Source organism: Neoarius graeffei, chromosome 19, assembly GCF_027579695.1.
Source record: "Neoarius graeffei isolate fNeoGra1 chromosome 19, fNeoGra1.pri, whole genome shotgun sequence".
Taxonomy (NCBI): domain Eukaryota; kingdom Metazoa; phylum Chordata; class Actinopteri; order Siluriformes; family Ariidae; genus Neoarius; species Neoarius graeffei.
The window spans coordinates 62,537,372-62,553,283 of NC_083587.1; the positions used below are offsets into that span (position 1 = coordinate 62,537,372).

The window sequence follows — 15,912 nt, forward strand, 5'->3', positions numbered from 1 at the left end:
CGACAGCCCCAAAACATCACTGCTCTAGAGGAGATCTGCATGGAGGAATGGGCCAAAATACCAGCAACAGTGTGTGAAAACCTTGTGAAGACTTACAGAAAACGTTTGACCTCTGTCATTGCCAACAAAGGGTATATAACAAAGTATTGAGATGAACTTTTGTTATTGACCAAATACTTATTTTCCACCATAATTTGCAAATAAATTCTTTAAAAATCAGACAATGTGATTTTCTGGATTTTTTTTTCTCATTTTGTCTCTCATAGTTGAAGTGTACCTATGATGAAAATTACAGGCCTCTCTCATCTTTTTAAATGGGAGAACTTGCACAATTTGTGACTGACTAAATACTTTTTTGCCCCACTGTATATATATATATATATATATATATATATATATATATATATATATATATATATATAATAGCTCTGTATATAACCCAAATATATAATACATTTCTTATGATTAATAATTATTTCAACATTTTATATATTTCTTTGCACAATAAGGCAGAAACCGCAGGGCTTGAACAAAACCATCATACGCTCATGAATAAGTTCGACAGATGAGCTTAGAAAAAATTCAAATAGTAAAAAATTCACGATGAGAAGAAAAAATGGACGATCCATCAATGCACAAGTGATTGGAAAAGAAAAAAATAGAAGAAGAAGAAGCAAATCAAGTGTTCAGGTTTGAAAAGTCAGAGAATTTGTCATCATCATCGTCATTGTCGTCGTCACGCTCGTTCTTCTTCTCCTTCACACCTCTTTTTTATCCCCGAATCCAATAAACCCTGACTCGAATGCATATCATGCTGCACTAATATAGTGCAATAACGTGGAACTGAGGAGACGAGAGGACGCAGGACGCAGGACGTCTCCTCCATCCACAGAAAGGCTGAAATAATTCACAATGAGCAGTTTGGTTAAAAGTCCATAAAACAGAAAATTCACTCGTGAATCATTTTACGGATCTTTTTTTTTTTGTCAGGTTTTGATTTCGTGTATCTGACGAAAAAAACTTCCACGATGTCCAGGGAAGAGACACATGAAGACACAACATCGCTGTGCTGATTATCCAAGTGTCTGTGTGTGTTTTTAAAATAAAATAAAATGGTATCTTCTTGTCTTCTTGCTGTGTGTGTGTGTGTGTGTGTGTGTGTGTGTGTCAGTCAGCAGGGCTACATGTCAGCATCGCCATCGTACGCCAAAGTCAGAGGCTTCAGCCTGTTGTTATTTTGTCGTCGTTGTGGTTTCTTTGGCTTTTTGCTGCAGATAAAATCAGAAACGTGAACTCGTGAACTCACAGCACACAGAATTTATAACAGAGCAAACAGGAAGCTGCGTGCAGCAGGGGATTATGGGAAATGGCATGAGCGAGGAGATAAAATAAATAAAGATGGATGGATCATGGATCGTGTTGCAGGTGCGATAAAATCACGTGCAATAAAATCACAAGTGAGTTTCATAAAGGAACTAAAAAAGAAACTAGATGCTCAAAACAAAAAACATTCACGCTTTCTACTGTATGAGGGTTGTAACTCATTCATATCATGTTATAATGTGTTTATAAGGCATTATACACAACATTATAATTATTTCTGAAAAGCGTTATGCGTTATGATTCGTTATTATTTATGACGCATTATAACACCACATCACTTTACTTATATGTTATAAGCACAGCTTATAATGCATTCTGTTTATTTATAAATGCATTATAAGTAAATGTAATTCCTTTACTTTAATTAGGAGCGCATTTTAACTGGATTCATAGCTTATTATGCATATTAGCTTCATAAAGACATTCTATGAAGGCCATATGTACACTGACTTGTTTCATGCTATACATGTTATAATGCGTTCATAAGGCATCGTGATCATGATCTATGAGCCGATATTACAGTTTGTAACAATGTTTATAATATATTTATGCATTGATAAAGTAGTGCTTATAACACACTATAATGCACTATGCAAAGTGGCGCTTTGTGTGACGAATGCTACTTATAATGCATCATATTGACAATTTACAACGCATTATAAAGACAGCTATAAGGTGTAATGCGTTTGCATAAATCATTAGAACAGTGTGAATTGTGAATAAACTTATGAATGCATTATAACATGCTATTAGCATGTTCATAACATTATTATGGATATGACCTTCATAGAAAATGATACCTCAATGCTGAAGAAGTTATGAAAGGCTTAGGAAGGAAATCTAAACAGTGGATCATATTTGTAGCTTGAATATGGTTATGAAGCACTATGAATGCTTTATGTCATGGATTTTAATTTAAAAAAAAAAAAAATACGAATTTGCAGGATATAAGTAAACAAGTGCAGTGATAATAATAATTATGACATAAAAACCTGCAATAAAGCTTTGACAGAAGCTTTTATAGATTGACTAAGATTGCTTTATAAATGATTTATGCAACGTGTATGAATGTGTTATGTAGAGGATATGTAGGTAACTAAAATAAATTAAGCGTATCCCAGCATTACGGCCGAACATGTCCTGCAAATCTGCTCAACTGGATCACAGGATAATGAATGAAAATTATTTGCGATGCTAGCTTCAGATTTTGATTCGATTTCCAAAAAACAATATTAAATAAAGTACTGCTGTGTGAAGATTTGCACGAGGAGAAATATCCTGCTTCAGGATGCCGAATTATTCACCTGAGGCAAATGTTGTCATTTTTTGCAATGTTTAGGGTTATATTTATAGTTAAAATGTTTACAGCACAGCTGTAATGTACCTCTGCAGGCTGGGAGGAAAGCAGAGCCGCATACACACAGGCACTGGGGTCAAAGGGTCAGGAAGTCAAAAGGCCAGAAGGTCAGGAGGTCAGGGGTGTGAACCCTAACCATCGCTGGACTCAGGCTGCTGGCATTCAGGGTAGGTGAAGGTGAGCTCGTGAGCGTCCCGGCCCATCCACACCGCTGCACAGCTGGCAGAGTCGAACGTGGCCCGAGAGCGGCGCATGGCGCAGTAACTGCTGCTCGGGGAAGCGAAAAAAATCAAAAGGGTGGGAAAATAAAAACAAAATGTGTGAGAACTGAAGAATGACGAGGATAATGATGATGGTGAGGATGATGAGGATGTATTTGGGCAGATACTGTCATCTTACTGTCACTTACCACGCTAAGTAAGCCATGGACACTATAAACACCAGGAGCACGAACACACCGGCCGCCACGCCGTAAACCCACGTCTTCAGTCTGCCGTCTGTGACGAGACAAACACGGGCGGTTATGACATCACACATTACTGCTGAAAGTCACTTTACAGTGTTATAACATAGTATTGCACTCTGACATATTCAATACAGCATGTTACTGTACCATGACACTTTATTACGATGACACTTTGCATAACAACGTCACTGACTTCACTGCTTTACTGTGACACTTTATTACACTGTAACTCTTTACATTGCTGTGACTTAGTCAGGTCACATGATGTGTTATAATTCTTTATTGCACTATGACACTTTACCACACTGTGAAACCTTTCCCTATTATGATGCTTTATTGCACTGACATTTTATTGCACTATGATGCTTCATTACACTGCAACATTACCAAACTATGACATTTTATCACACTATGATGCTTTATTACACCAAGACTTTACAACATTGACATTTTATCACACTGTGATGCTTTATTCCACCATGACTATACCACACTATGACTATTTATCACACTACAATGTTTTATTACACCATGGCTTTACCACACTATGACTTTATCATACTGTGATGCTTCATTACACCATGACTTTACCACACCATTATTTATTGCACTATGATGCTTTATTACACCATGACTTTACCACACTGACATTTTACTGTACTATGATGCCTCATTACACCATGACTTTACCACACTATTAACTTTTACTACACTGTGAAGCTTCATTACACCATGACTTTTCCACACTATGACTTTTTATCGCACTGTGATGTTGCATTACACCATGACTTTACCACATTATGGCATTTTATCACACTGTGATGCTGCATTCCACCATGACTTTACCACACTATAACTATTTATCACGCTATGATGCTTGATTACACCATGACATTACCGCAGTGTGATGTTTTACTGCACACTGATGCTTCATTACACCATGACTTTACCACAATATGACCATTTATCACACTATGATGCTTGATTACACCATGGCATTATCACAGTATGATGTTTTACTGCACTATAATGCTCATTACACCAAGACTTTACCACACTATGACTATTTATCACACCGTGATGCTTCATTACACCATGACTTTACCATACTATGACTATTTATCACCCTGCGATGCTTCATTACACCATGACTTTACATGACATTTTATCACACTGTGATGCTTTATTACACTATGACTTTACCACAATGACATTTTATTGCACTGTCATGCTTCATTTCACTGTGACTTTACCACATTATTAACTTTTACTACACTGCGATGCTTTATTACACCATGACTTTAACACACTATGACTTTTTATCGCACTGTGATGTTGCATTACACCATGACTTTACCACATTATGGCATTTTATCACACTGTGATGCTGCATTCCACCATGACTTTACCACACTATAACTATTTATCACGCTATGATGCTTGATTACACCATGACATTACCGCAGTGTGATGTTTTACTGCACACTGATGCTTCATTACACCATGACTTTACCACAATATGACCATTTATCACACTATGATGCTTGATTACACCATGGCATTATCACAGTATGATGTTTTACTGCACTATAATGCTCATTACACCAAGACTTTACCACACTATGACTATTTATCACACCGTGATGCTTCATTACACCATGACTTTACCATACTATGACTATTTATCACCCTGCGATGCTTCATTACACCATGACTTTACATGACATTTTATCACACTGTGATGCTTTATTACACTATGACTTTACCACAATGACATTTTATTGCACTGTCATGCTTCATTTCACTGTGACTTTACCACATTATTAACTTTTACTACACTGCGATGCTTTATTACACCATGACTTTAACACACTATGACTTTTTATCGCACTGTGTTGCTTCATTACACCATGATTTTACCACACTATGACATTTTACTCCCTATGATGCTTCATTACACCAAGACTTTACCACACTATGACATTTTACTACACGGTGATGCTTCATTACACCATGACTTTACCGCACTATGACTATTTATTGCACTATAATGCTTCATTAAACCAAGACTTTACCACACTATGACTATTTATTGCACTATGATGCTTCATTACACCAAGACTTTACCACACTATGACATTTTACTACACTGTGATGCTTTATTACACCATGACATTACCACAGTATGATGTTTTACTGCATGATGATGCTTCATTACACCATGATTTTACCACACTATGACATTTTACTCCCTATGATGCTTCATTACACTAAGACTTTACCACACTATGACATTTTACTACACTGTGATGCTTCATTACACCATGACTTTACCACACTATGACTATTTATTGCACTATGATGCTTCGTTACACCAAGACTTTACCACACTATGACATTTTACTCCACTATGATGCTTTATTACACCATGACTTTATCACACTAACATTCTATCACACTATGATGCTTTATTATACAGGTAGTCGTCGACTTATGACTGCATTTGGTTACGACTGACCGGTCGTAAACCGATCTGGTCGTAAGTCGGCCTATGTCAAATGAACGTAAGTATATTGTGATGTGTAATGATATTGTAATCATCTTAAAGTCTTATTTTATCAACATTTTCTTACTTCATTACCTTGGCTCATTATTTGGTTTAAGTCAAACACTGCATACTACACTGCATACAGTACAATTCGTTTAATATGTGCAAAACAAAAAATACGAAATACAGGTGTGAAAAATAGAAAACATTTTAGTTTGAAACATACCAAAATACAAATGTAAAACATAGCAAAATACAAAATTAAGTGACCGCTGGCATCACTGGTGCTTGGCTGTGGGTCGTCTGCGTCATCATTAGCTGTTGCAGCGCTCGGGCTGGCGGGAGCATTTGCTCGTTTCATAAACCAGGAGCTGGGGCGGAAACTGTATGACGGAGCGCGCGAGGGAGCGCGAGCGAGACTGCGCATGTGCCTGGAGCTGGGGCGGAAACTGTTGTACACGGCGAGAGGTGCTGCCGGGAGCTGGGGCGGAAACTGTCGTACGCTCAGCTAGCTCAGCTGGGAAACACTTGCCAGTCATAACCAGACAGTTGTAAAGTCGATCGGTCGTAAGTCGCATAGGTTGTAAGTCGATGACTACCTGTACCATGTCTTTAACACATGCTGACATTTTCTTGCACTATGATGCTTTATTACAACATGACATTACCACACTATGATGTTTTACTTCACAATGATGCTGTATTTAGAGGCCCCCATGGGGATTCTCTCTCTCTATATATTCACTTTCAAAAATGCTTGTCACCGTGGCACGGTGGTGTAGTGGTTAGCACTGTCACCTCACAGCAAGAAGGTTCCGGGCTCGAACCCAGCGGCCAGCGAGGGCCTTTCTGTGTGGAGTTTGCATGTTCTCCCCGTGTCTGCGTGGGTTTCCTCCGGGTGCTCCAGTTTCCCCCACAGTTCAAAGACATGCAGGTTAGGTTAACGTGGGGCGGCCTTGGGCTGAAGTGCCCTTGAGCAAGGTACCTGACCCCTGACTGCTCCCCGGGCGCTCTGGTGTGGCTGCCCACTGCTCTGGGTGGGTGTGTGTGTGTGTGCACTGCTTCAGATGGGTTAAATGCAGAGGATGAATTTCACTGTGCTTGAAGTGTGCATGTGACAAATAAAGGTTTCTTCTTCTTAAACTCCAGGAAATACTAAGGTGTGGGACGCACATTAACGGGTCCAGATATATTCAGAATGCCCTTTTCTCAACCTGGCAACAGTTTGGCAACAAACTGTCAACATCTAAGATCAGAAAACTGACTTTAATTCCATCAACCGGTCTTCGTCACCACACATTTATATAGAGACTCACTTGTGCAGATTTGTGACCATTCTTGTCACCAAACTCCAGGAAATACTAAGGCATGGGGCGAGCATTAATGGGCAGAAATATATTGGGGATGAAATATATTTCTCGACCTGGCTACAGTTTGGATACAATCTGTCAACATTTCATACAAGAAAAGTGACTTTTATTTCATGAACCGGGCAGCTATCCAAACGCCATGGCAGTGGCTGAATGGGCTGGATTTCTCTGAGAATGAATTCCATTCGTGTTCTCATTTAACATGTTGGGATTATTTCTGCTGAAATGCCAAAAATGCCTTGAAAAAACTTGAAATATGAAACACTTGATATTCCTCTTCCATCGTAATGTAATGCTCTGGATCTCATTGACACTCTGTGTAATTGTAAGGCTAATGGTGTATGCTGTCCAATAAATCGACAGTATAGATTGGCCTGTCTTTGGCCTCCTCTGTTGCTTCCATGCTTTCTACAGTGAAAATGACAAAGAGCTATGACGGGTCAGCAGACTGATCTGCTTTTTTTTTTCTTTGAATGCCATAATAAGCTTTTTGACAGAAACTGTGATTAAACTTCCAGAAAAAAATCCTAGAAAAATCTAGGTAACTGACCATTCATGACGGCTGCGTGACCGCTGACAAAAATGCTGTTGGGAGGGGCCTCATGTTCCTTGAACACATTTCTAGTTACACCATGACATTGTACTCCACTATTGCCGCTTTTCCACTACAAACGCGGCTGAGTTGGGCTGAGCCGTGCCGTGCTGAGTCGAGCTGAGCGGGGCTGTTGGAGTTGCATTTCGACTACAACCGCGCTGAACCGTGCTGGCTGGAAGTGGGTGGACACATTGGGTGGAGTTAGTGAAAGTGGGTGGACGTCAGGTGATGTCGTTAAGCAGCGCAAACAGTGACATCAGTGATCTTTTAAGCGGTAGTCTCACGACCCGAATAGTAAACAATAAACATGGAGGACATGGAGTCGTTAGTGTTGCTGGTCTTGGTGCTGTGGCTTGTTGTCACCGACAACGCGGACAGATACTGGCAAGAGCGTATAGATGAGGCGAGGCGCATAAGGCTTCAGAAATTCTCGTAATTCGTAATTCTCCTTCTTCCGGGTTTGCGGTGTTTACAGATCCCAGCGCGCTCGCGGGGCGTGTGGGCATGTAAGGACACTCCTCCTCACCAATCAGTGCACAGGGGAGTGTCTGCTCATGCCCCCAACCTCACTCGGCTCGCTTTGGCTCGCTTCAGCCCTACCCCAAAACGGTGCGAGTTTTAGGGGCTAAGCAGGGCTGAAGCGAGCTGAGTCGTGCTGGTTTTTGGTAGTCGAAACGCGAGCCGTGTCGGGCTGAAGTGAGCTGAAAAAGGGTAGTGGAAAAGGGCCATATGATGCCTCATTTTTTACTTCACAATGATGCTTTATTACCTCGCCTGGGATGGAGTCCACCAGGGGGCGAGGTATTGTTTTCGGTGGGGTTTGTTTGTTTGTTAATTATATTACAGGAAAACGGCTGGACCAGTCTTCATGAAACTTTCAGGATAGATGGGCATTGGTCTCAAATAGAACCTCCAACATTTTGGGGGCCATCCAGTCAAGGTCAAGGTTTTTGTAGCTACTGCTTCATGTAGAGGTGGTAGCCACTATGTCATCGTGCTGTAAGAATGTAAGAGCGTAACGATCGTGCAGTACGGTGTGAAAGCAGTACGCTGTGTTCTGATTGGCTGAGAGCAGTACAGTGTGCTTTGATTGGCTGAGAGCAGTACGGTGTGTTCTGATTGGCTGACAGCAGCAGAGAATAAGAATCAGAACCATGTTTATTGGCCAAGTAGGTTCACACACAAGGTCAAAATCAAGGTCAAGGTCATCAAAAAGGTCAAAATCATTTTTCCGCGATATCTTCCTTCATATTCATCATAAGTGCTACCGGACGAGGTTTGTTTTGCCTGGCAACACTTGTTACACCATGACATCGTACTCCACTATGATGCCTCATTACACCATGACTTTCCCACATTATGACATTTTACTGCACTATCATGCTTTATTACCGTACATCATGACATTACCACACTATGTTTTACTCCACTATGATGCTTCATTACACCAAGACTTTCCACACTATGTTTTACTTCCCAATGATGCTTTATTACACCATGACTTTCTCACACTATGACATTTTACTGCACTATGATGCTTTATTACATCATGACAGTACCACACTATGATGTTTTACTCCATTATGACGCCTCATTACACCACGACTTTACTACACTATGTTTTACTTCACAATGATGCTTTATTACATCATGACATTGTACTCCACTATGATGCTTAATTACACCATGACTTTACCACACTATGACATTTTACTGCACTATGATTATAACGTATTATAACAATTTAAAATACCACTATTACACTCCTGTAATTTACCATGCTATTATACTTTAATGCACTATGACACTTTAGTGCGGTATAAAACTTAACACCACTATGATGCAGTGTCACTTTTGTGATGCTTTACAGTAGTGAAAACAGGCTATTTAGAGATTTCTGTTTTTTTGTTTGTTTATTTCTTTGACTGCACTACTATAAAACACTGGTAACAGACACGTCCATTTAAAATGCCTGCTTTACCAGGTCCGAAGGGTTTGAGGTACCACGTGCGCCCCGTCGAGCCCGGCCCATCTGTGGTGGAGGCAGTAGGATTGATGGCTCGGCTAGTCTTCATGTCTTCGTTTTTGATCCCTGCTGTGGGGATCTCCAGCACTGGGATCTGAGCACACTGCTGCAGGAGACCTTCAGGAGACAGCACTTCAGTGTAGCCTTCCTCGCACTCACACACAGCTTCCTGCAGAGGGCAGCAGAGACACACGCTAACAAACTCGCCTAGATGACTCACAGCACTGAAGGCTGATGGAAAAACCAAAAAACATGAATATAATCTGAGTAAATAAAGCCAATTTGTTTTACAAAACCCACTAACAATCAAATTAAAAAATATTATTATTAAATGAAAAAAGGATATGTCACTAGTGTGTCAACATTTCCTTGTGAATTTCATGGTTAAATTTCCAATTCCTAATTAGCAGAAGTTGAAATTGAGGGTAAGATGAACAGCTTTTTAAGACCCTGTCACTGAAAAACTTTTGTTTTTTTAAAGTCAAAGTCCCTTCCCATGAGGCGGCGCTGATCTCTGCAGCCCTCGGCCTCTCGCCTATTACATAGCTAGGGTTACAGTGGGGGGCATGTCCTCTGGTAACTGCAAGAGTTTGACTCCCCACTCACATCTGTATTGCAGCATGCCTTGCCAGACGGCAGTAGGTACCATTTTTATGATAGTCTTTGGTATGCAAAGCAAAGGGGAGTCCCATATACGATTCGTACATTGGGGGAGTGCCTGTTAGAGAGCGCACTTGTCCTGGGCCATCGGCATAGTGAGGTAGGGTGGCCAGTTCCTTTCCTCGCCGCCTTTAACTTCCCCAGTGTTTCCACCAGGTCCCCATTCACTGCTGGGTGGACAGGGAGCGAGCCCCAGATCCCCGTCGAGCCGAGGCTCGAACCAGGGACCGTTCGCTTAGCGGTCAAGCGCTCTAACCACGTGGCCACCTGCGCTCCGTCTTTGGTATGACCCAACCGTGAATAGAACTCCCAATCTCCCAATCAAGAGGCAGACACTAACCACTAGGCCAACTCTCGGTCCTTTTTTAAAGTACATGTCACAAATGTTCAACTTTCAACATTTATCAAAAACTGGAGTGTCTTTATTTATTTATTTTTTTAAACCAACGTCCTAAATGATGTGCTTGGTGACTGTGGTGCTAATTTGCTGATTTTTTGTTGTTCGTACACTGTAAAAAAAAAAAAAATAGTCAAGCCAACTTAAAAATGTAACGCAACCTGCTGCTAAAGGATTTTGAGTAAACTCAACTCCGGGCCAAATAGTTGTGCTGACTTGCTCTTTTAAGTCGACACAGATGAGTATTTTATGTTGACCTTACTTTATTTAGCAAGTTCATCTCATCTCATTATCTCTAGCCGCTTCATCCTGTTCTACAGGGTCGCAGGCAAGCTGGAGCCCATCCCAGCCGACTACAGGCGAAAGGCGGGGTACACCCTGGACAAGTCGCCAGGTCATCACAGGGCTGACACATAGACACAGACAACCATTCACACTCACATTCACACCTACGGTCAATTTAGAGTCACCAGTTAACCTAACCTGCATGTCTTTGGACTGTGGGGGAAACCGGAGCACCCGGAGGAAACCCACGTGGACACGGGGAGAACATGCAAACTCTGCACAGAAAGGCCCTCGCCAGCCCCGGGGCTCGAACCCGGACCTTCTTGCTGTGAGGCGACAGCGCTAACCACTACACCACCGTGCCGCCCCTTAGCAAGTTCAGTGCATTCAAATTGTGATGTTGAAATAAATTGAAATAATCATTCCAATTAACTTGGAAAAGCAAGTTGGCACAAAAAACATTAAGTTATCCTAAATTATTCTTTTTTTTAAAGATACTTTTTGGGGCTTTTTCCACCTTTATTGGATAGGACAGTGTAGAGACAAGAAGTGAGCGGGAAAGAGAGGTGGGGAGGGATGGGGACATGACCTCAGATCAGAATTGGACCCAGGTCCCCGGATTTATAGTATGGGGCCTTATCCACCTGAGCCACGACACCCCAGATTACCCTTTTAAGTTCACATAGAAGAATATTTTATGTTGACTTGACTTTAGAAGTTCAGTGCATTCAAATTGTTTAGTTGAAATAAATTGAAATAATAATACCAATTAACTTAGAAGAGCAAGTTGGCACATCATGGTTCTAAGTTGAGTTTACTCAAAATCCTTTGGCAGCAGGTTGCGTTACATTCTTAAGTTGACTTGACTTTTTTTTTTTACAATGATTTAGTGTGCATTACATTTTTTAGTTAACACAAACCTCTCAACACTTAAGCTCTACTTCACTTTGCCTATTATTACACAAACAGAAACAAATACCGACATACAAGGAGGGAATTCCCTGGCCTCTGTTGAGGAAAGCTTAGTCTAGACTCCTATACAACATCTCGTGTCAGTTTCCACGGACTTCTCACTCCACCCGACCACTGAAACTTTCGAACTTGTGAAGTGCGCATGCGCAGTGGCATTGGTTAAGGGGCGTCAATCAGCACTTGAATATATCTCATCTCATTATCTCTAGCCGCTTTATCCTTCTACAGGGTCACAGGCAAGCTGGAGCCTATCCCAGCTGACTATGGGCGAAAGGCGGGGTACACCCTGGACAAGTCGCCAGGTCATCACAGGGCTGACACATAGACACAGACAACCATTCACACTCACATTTACACCTACGGTCAATTTTAGAGTCACCAGTTAACCTAACCTGCATGTCTTTGGACTGTGGGGGAAACCGGAGCACCCGGAGGAAACCCACGCGGACACGGGGAGAACATGCAAACTCCGCACAGAAAGGCCCTCGCTGGCCCCGGGGCTCGAACCCAGGACCTTCTTGCTGTGAGGCGACACCGCTAACCACTACACCACCGTGCCGCCCTATAAGTTCACTTAACTTAATTTTCCAATTCCTATGAACTTGTGGCGAAGGAAAGGTGTCTCAACTATTTTTTTTTTAGTTACTTGACCAATTAGAAGGAAAATTTGTTCATTCAAATTAGAATCCTTTTTTCACTCAACAATTTTGCAAGTTACATTTTTTACAGTGTATGAGATGTTAGCAGTTGTATGCCTCTTGCCTCTCTGATGTCATGGGGGGATAAACACTGGGAACACTGGCGCAAATGCTATTTCGGAACCAGTATATGATGAGACTCGGCTCGACTAGTTAGCGATCTACGACATGATGTGCTACATGATGGCTTTCATGGTGGTATTAGCATTAAAGTTGAAGCTTTGATAGGTTTGAGCTGCGCACAGAGCTGGACAGAGGTGAGACATCTGGACAGACTAAAGCACTGCCGCATCACTCTCTTTAGGTAGAGATGAAGCAAAGTTCGAAGCTAAATCCCACTGCAAAATCAGCAGCAGCCCCAAATATCAATGAAATGAAATACGTTGTTGATTTTGTTTGCAAATTATGACGATTGAAGGGCAGGTATTAAATTTAAACCTCTTTAAGCCCTTTAGAGCCACGTCACAAGTTTTAAGGCATTATATTAAGTGACTATCTCCCTTAATTTCAGCTCGTTAACAAAATTATTCCAGAGTAATAATCCTAAAAACAAATTCCTCATGTATCTTACCTTGGAGCAGAAGGAACGTGGCTTGTCACATGATGGGACACATGGTTGCTCAACCCCTGGTGCCACTGTTGGGGGGCAGCCACCTAGAGGTCAAAAAGTCAACCATGAAACTTAAAAATGAACAGTGCGGAGATAAGTCTGAAATGCAGGACTAAAGAACACTGAAGTGAGATCATGTATTGATTTGTGTGTGATCGCTGCGAGGGTTGAGGTGAGCCTTAATCCTGTAACCCTGTGCTGGATTTTGTGCTCAAGGCAACCAGACGTAAATGCGAAGCTTGAATACTAACACCTTAAATTATTACGTCTGAAGTTTTAATAAAATGTTAGAAGCTAATTATTTCGCTCCTTTTAATCCTGTATAATTACTGGTACTGAAGTGTGAGTCACTGTAATTTTTCACTCATTGACCTGATTTTTACAGGAAGAACCTGATTTAATGGTTTGTGTAAGATTAAAAACCTGTGCAAGCTTGATAAAATATGCAAAAAAAAGAAACAAATAAACAAACAAATAAACAAAATTATCTAAAATAATAATAATTATTATTATTATTATTAATTTATTAACAACCAATAATTAATTAACATCAATTTTATAACATAATAATAATAATAATAATAATAATAATAATAATAATAATAATAAAATGAACCACCACCAATTTAAAAAAAAAATCCAAAATGAACATAAGGTTTTTTTTGTTTTGATTTTAATGAGCAGAACAACATTTCTATTTATTTTGAGCATTTCTAACTGACGGTGCAAATTATAAACTTCTCAATACAAATTAATTAAGCAGTGTGATTTATAACAGACATGGAGAATGCATATGCAAATTAATACAACCGAAGGTAGGTGTTAAAATTGCAGACGCCTGTTTTTCAGACAAAAGTAATACAAGTCTGAAGATTGGAATTTTTTTTTTTGACAGTGAATTATGGCTTAATAAAATAACAGAACATTCCCCAAAATGATGATCATGCTTCACACTCAGTTTATACCTGAGGTTAGGTTTCAATTTAGATCTACTGGAAGTTTCTTTAAGATCCAAACATGCAAATAGATATATATTTTTTGTCCCAGCCGTGTGATTCAGTGCAGTCTTCAGGCTTGGAGATTACATGTGCAAATTATTACAACTGAAGAGCAGGCATTAAAGCTAGACTGCCTTCTGATTTCATAAAATCGGTGAAATTTAGTTCCGTTTGAAATGTGGTCATTGTGATATATATTTTTTTTATTAAGGGCGGCACGGTGGTGTAAGTGGTTAGCGCTGTTGCCTCACAGCAAGAAGGTTCCGGGTTTGAACCCAGCAGCTGGCGAGGGCCTTTCTGTGTGGAGTTTGCATGTTCTCCCCGTGTCTGCGTGGGTTTCCTCTGGGTGCTCCGGTTTCCCCCAAAGACATGCAGTTAGGCTAATGTAGGGCGGCCTTGGGCTGAAATGCCCTTGAATGAGGTACTGAACCCCTGGCTGCTCCCCGGGCGCTCTAGTGTAGTTGCCCATTGCTCTGGGTGTGTTCACTGCTTCAGATGGGTTAAATGCAGAGGATGAATTTCACTGTGCTTGAAGTGTGCATGTGACAAATAAAGGTTTCTTATTATTATTTCTGTAATATCTCACAAAATATCAGGCCATTCTGTGGCTGGGAAGTTATTTAATTTGAGGGGATTAAAGCAAATAATGTGCATGAAATCGCTCGCTTCGTGCAGTCAAGCAGACAGAGGAAGTCCGTGTGTGTGCGCATGCGCAGGTTTACCTTTGAGCGTGCACTGACAGTTCCATCATTCTGTCGCTAAACGAACAGCTGATCACACCGAGGTGCTCGCTGAGCGCCCATATTTATTAGTTTGGTCCTGCGTTTCCTTTCCTTCGTATAGAACATAACGTCTTTTCTTCTCGCTTTCCGTTACTGTAGTCGCTTTTTCACGTTTCATTCGCACACTCACGTCCTCCATTTTTCTCTCCTGTTTCAAATTTGTATCCCACAATGCCTTGTGCGAACAGGGAAAGTCCACCATGTGATGCATGATGTAGTATCTTGAATTGGGTCATGGTGAAGCAGGAAAAAATAGCGGCGAATTTAGGGCCACGTGGAGATAAATTCATAAATTGTTCTATTTTCAAAAATAATAATAAAATTGGAAGTCTGTGATTCAAATTCATTCCACTAAACAAAAATAATTGAGTGTTGCGGGAAAATTCTTTTTATGACCTACACATGAAAAATTTGAAGGGCAGTCTAGCTTTAAGTTGGTAAAGAATAGGAAAATAATTTTTTTTTGGTACTAAAATTTTCATTTAATTTTTTTTTCAAAAATATCATGAGAATTGATTTGTGAATGGAATCACGTAGTGAATTATGTTTATCAATTAATTAATTATGGATTGTTTGCCTAGAAACATAGTTAAAAATCGTTCTTTTGAGACATTTAAAGTTAAGGCTCTTCAACACTTAATTGATTAATTTGTTATGATAGTTCTGGGGCTTTTTTTGTGGTGTTTGTTTAGCTTGTAGTTCTAAAATGTTTGTGTGTGAAATATATATATATATATATATATATATATATATATATATATATAT

General features: G+C 40.3%; 1 protein-coding gene across 1 annotated transcript in view; it reads right to left on the reverse strand.

The window, feature by feature from the left end:
- Positions 1-1,084: 1,084 nt before the first annotated feature.
- thsd7ab (thrombospondin, type I, domain containing 7Ab) overlaps positions 1,085-15,912 on the reverse strand; it is a 388,049-nt gene continuing 373,221 nt past the window's right edge. Inside the window, exons 26-29 of the mRNA XM_060900617.1 lie at positions 13,329-13,411; positions 9,701-9,914; positions 3,150-3,237; positions 1,085-1,268 (exon numbers count right to left, since the gene is read on the reverse strand). Of these exons, the coding sequence (XP_060756600.1) occupies positions 1,181-1,268; positions 3,150-3,237; positions 9,701-9,914; positions 13,329-13,411 (473 nt within the window). The 3' untranslated portion in view covers positions 1,085-1,180. The remainder of the gene's footprint in view (positions 1,269-3,149; positions 3,238-9,700; positions 9,915-13,328; positions 13,412-15,912) is intronic.